The following is a 3,635-nucleotide window of genomic DNA, read 5'->3' on the forward strand; positions in this document are numbered from 1 at the left end:
TCAGTCTCTACGTGCATGTGCGTGTATACATTGGACAAACACGTATGTACATGAGAGAACTTTCTCACTATACTGCATCCATGCCTCTGTAGCACAGTGATGGAGTTAGACTGCAGCAAAGAGCGTAGTGTGAAAGTCACACCCCACAGGAACACTGGTTGGATGGATTCTCCACAAAGATAAGTGCAATTCACTGAAGTCAAGAAGTTTCATTTCAAAATGAACTGGACCTAATACTGGGGTCCACTATGCTGAAGGAAAGTTGTTTTTTCTGACCCTTAAGATATAAATATATAAGCTTAGGGTGTATCTCCTTTGACAAGAGGTTTTTGTCCACTATACATTTTACTCATGCTTGAAATTAAGTAAAAGTACCACATGCAGGACAAGAAAAACACAAATGCTATGAAGGAAAGACCTTTCACTGACTGTTCTATATCCATAGCCAAAGACCTATTTCTTTAAGGAAACAGGACAGTAGTTGCACAGTAAAGGTTTAAACCGTAGCAACAACAGTTTTAAGGCACATTTTCCAATAGATTTCAACATTGTTCAATTTGCAGACCTGTAAGAAAAAAATCCAGTTATGCAATGGAGCTGGGCAGACAGATGAGGCCTACTCACCCAAAGACCTGCTTTTCGTATTTACTTTTCAGGGAACATACAGAGGGCACAACAGATGGCAAACCCACAAATATCAGGCTGAAAAGGTCACTGCAGTTACACTAACTACTGTGGTGTTCTCTTAGGTCTACTCGCAGTTCCCAAGGAATCCAACTGGAGTTGGACGAGGCCTGAGCATTAGCTAACTTTTCACAATATCTGCAGCATCAAATTCCATGTACTTTTGACAGAAACCTGCACTGAACTGCTCCAACACCAACCTCTGAGCCATCAGTGCCCAGCCCAAACCTTCACACTTCTACACTGCATAAGCAGGTAGGCTTTTTCATCCCAAAAAGTCCTTAATGAAAACTCGCAAGTTTCACACACACGGCCTGCGACATCTGCAAAAGTTAAAATACACAAGCGTCTCCAAGATAACACAGAATGCTGATAAAGACAAAGCCAGCCTATGTCAATGCGCAGCAACCACCAGGGCCCTGCAGATAGAGTAATCCCAGTGCACACAGCTCCACAAATACAATGAAAGAGTATCTCTATCACAGACATCCGTCCTGAGGAGGCCGGACAGCAGTTAAGAAAATAAAGAACTGAATTGAAGCCTGTATGCTGCTGTCTAGCACTAGTTACATTTGTACCACCCATTCCCTGGGGAAAATGACACAGAATGCAAACAGGCCTTGTTGTTCAATTATTCAAGTATTAAGAGATTCACAGAAAGACATCTGAGAAACATAACATTTTAATAGATGAAATAAATACTCCAGTACATGCAAGATAAAAACTGACATTGGAAAAAAAAATTAAAAATCACTTCTGTTATAGTGTAATTTTTTTGTTTGTTTGTTTAAACACTCACAGTAGCTTTTCCCCCAGTTTGGAAATCAACACATGGAAAACATAATCACAACCTCCAGTCCTTCCACTCCTACACACCAAATGCACTTCTAACCTAACACTTGATGCAAAATTAAAAAAAAAAAAAAAAAAAGTCATACAAAACAAAAACAAACAGAATAGTAGCTACATCCATCATCTACGTGGTGGTGTTTTCTTCTTTTCATTTTTAAAACGAATGAGAACTGAGGTAACCTTTTTCCTGCACAACCAAACAGTAAAATTTAGAAGGGAAATTTCGGAAGACAAGACAAGACAAACTTTAAAAACCGCACCCAGCGCGATTAAAGCTATTTTCTTTTCCTTTTTTTTTTTTTCTTTTTTTTAGTTCAGATACCCCCACCTCCCCAAATATAAAACTTTTAAACAGTTGCTATTACCATCTGTGTGAAGATCTGGTTGAATAAAGGAACATTTATCTGCAGGTACTTGCTCAAAATAAAAAGAAGCCCAAACTGGCTACCTTTGTTAGTACGTATAATTTGAATATGCTGTTCTGCTTCTTCACCACATGAAATCAAAGTATTGGGCTCATCCAAGCAAATTCTTTGGTATATAAAACAGGGGTGAGGAGGTGGGATATTATTTTCCTTTAGCAACGACTGAGATCTAAACAGAAGGTGTGGGGGTTAATTCACAGAATTGGAGTTCACTGGCGGTAAAGTCCTGGGTGAAGATCTTTCTCTTAGTGCCTGAGATAACAGGTTGCAACCATCCGAGACGGCGCAAGCTGAGTTCCTCAACCTTTCCCTGTAATCGCTCATTTTGGTGCTACTTTCGGGGTGTTGGGCTATATCCCTGAGGCATTGGGTCAGGAGCACACAAGCAGAAACCACACTCATGGCTCCTCCTAGGATAGCAGTTTGCACAGCTTTGCCCTCCGGATTGATGGTGGCAGCTTTACCCAAAAACTGGGGCTCAGTGGCAAAGCCCACCAGAGCATAGACAGACTGCACCAAAGGTCCACTGAACAAGACGCAGCGGTTCCTGGTCAGCTCGCTGGGTGAAGTCTTGACCTCCTTGACACACGCCAAGAGGGCGGAGGCGCTGGTGCTCATACATTTGACACTGAGTTTGAACTGCTCCTTAGCAAATTTATCCTTGGATTTCTCACTGGCCAGGACACAGGCGTCTGTCAGGAATTTCAAGTTCTTGGACATGTTCTGGGAAACCTCCAGCAGGAGCTGAGGGCTCATATCTGCCAAAGGGGTGGTCTTCAAGACCCCGCAGCCGTGCTCCACCTCGTGCCGACATCGTGTCACCTTGTAGCGATCCACCAAGCCGGGCATGGCAGGCTGGGCCCCCGGAGTCTCCACTGCAGCCAGATAGGCAGCGTGGGCAGAGCACTCGGTCAGGGAGACCACCAGCTCCCCCATCTCCATCAGGCTTTCCCCCACCTCCCCGAAGCGTCCCATATTGAGCTGGCTCTGGACGTCGTGGGTCAAGATGGAAAGTCCTTTGGTCCTGGCGATAATCGTGTCCCTGCACTTCTCAAAAGACTCGCCGAAGACAGACAAGCTCTCAGTGTTCACCGGCCTGGTCTCGCTCGATAGCAGAAGCAGATCGGCCACCAGTTGCATCTTGATCTTGCAGTGGTCGCAGATAGAGATGAGCTTCTTCCTCTGCAGGGAGCTGCCGCTGGGGATGCCGCCGCCGGACACCTCACTGCTGGACTTGCCAGAGCCGCCGCTAGCCATAGCGCCGGGGGGGGCCTCGCATGCCGCTCGCTACCCCACTGCCGCCGCCTCTGCCGCCGCCCGAGCAGTCCCGACTGAGCCCGGCAGGATCGCTCTGCCTTTTCCGCAACATCATTCCATTAATCGCCGGGAGGCAAGAAAAGGCTCTGGTCGCCGGGGCTGCCGTGCTGCGGGGGGCGAGCTCCGCCGGAGATCCCGCACCGCTCCGGCTCCAGGCTCCGCTCTACGGCTCTCCAGCGGCGGCTCTGCGCTCACCGGGAGTCCCCGGGCCGCGCTCCGGCATCGTGCGGCTTAGCAATATGTATATATATATTTTTTTCCCCTCGTCTTTGCACTTCCCTCCCTTCCTCCGGCTGCGGGATCCTGCGCAAAGTTCCCTTTAGGAGACGGAATAGCCCGGAGGAGCGGAGCTAGCGC

General features: G+C 47.2%; 1 protein-coding gene across 1 annotated transcript; it reads right to left on the reverse strand.

Moving 5' to 3' along the window:
* Positions 1-1,348: 1,348 nt before the first annotated feature.
* On the reverse strand, positions 1,349-3,629 carry TLNRD1 (talin rod domain containing 1). Its single transcript, XM_003209513.4, has one exon. It carries the CDS (start codon positions 3,216-3,218, stop codon positions 2,151-2,153), a length of 1,068 nt encoding a protein of 355 aa, XP_003209561.1. The 5' UTR covers positions 3,219-3,629; the 3' UTR covers positions 1,349-2,150.
* Positions 3,630-3,635: the final 6 nt, after the last annotated feature.

The sequence above is a fragment of the Meleagris gallopavo genome, chromosome 12, assembly GCF_000146605.3.
Source record: "Meleagris gallopavo isolate NT-WF06-2002-E0010 breed Aviagen turkey brand Nicholas breeding stock chromosome 12, Turkey_5.1, whole genome shotgun sequence".
Classification (NCBI taxonomy): domain Eukaryota; kingdom Metazoa; phylum Chordata; class Aves; order Galliformes; family Phasianidae; genus Meleagris; species Meleagris gallopavo.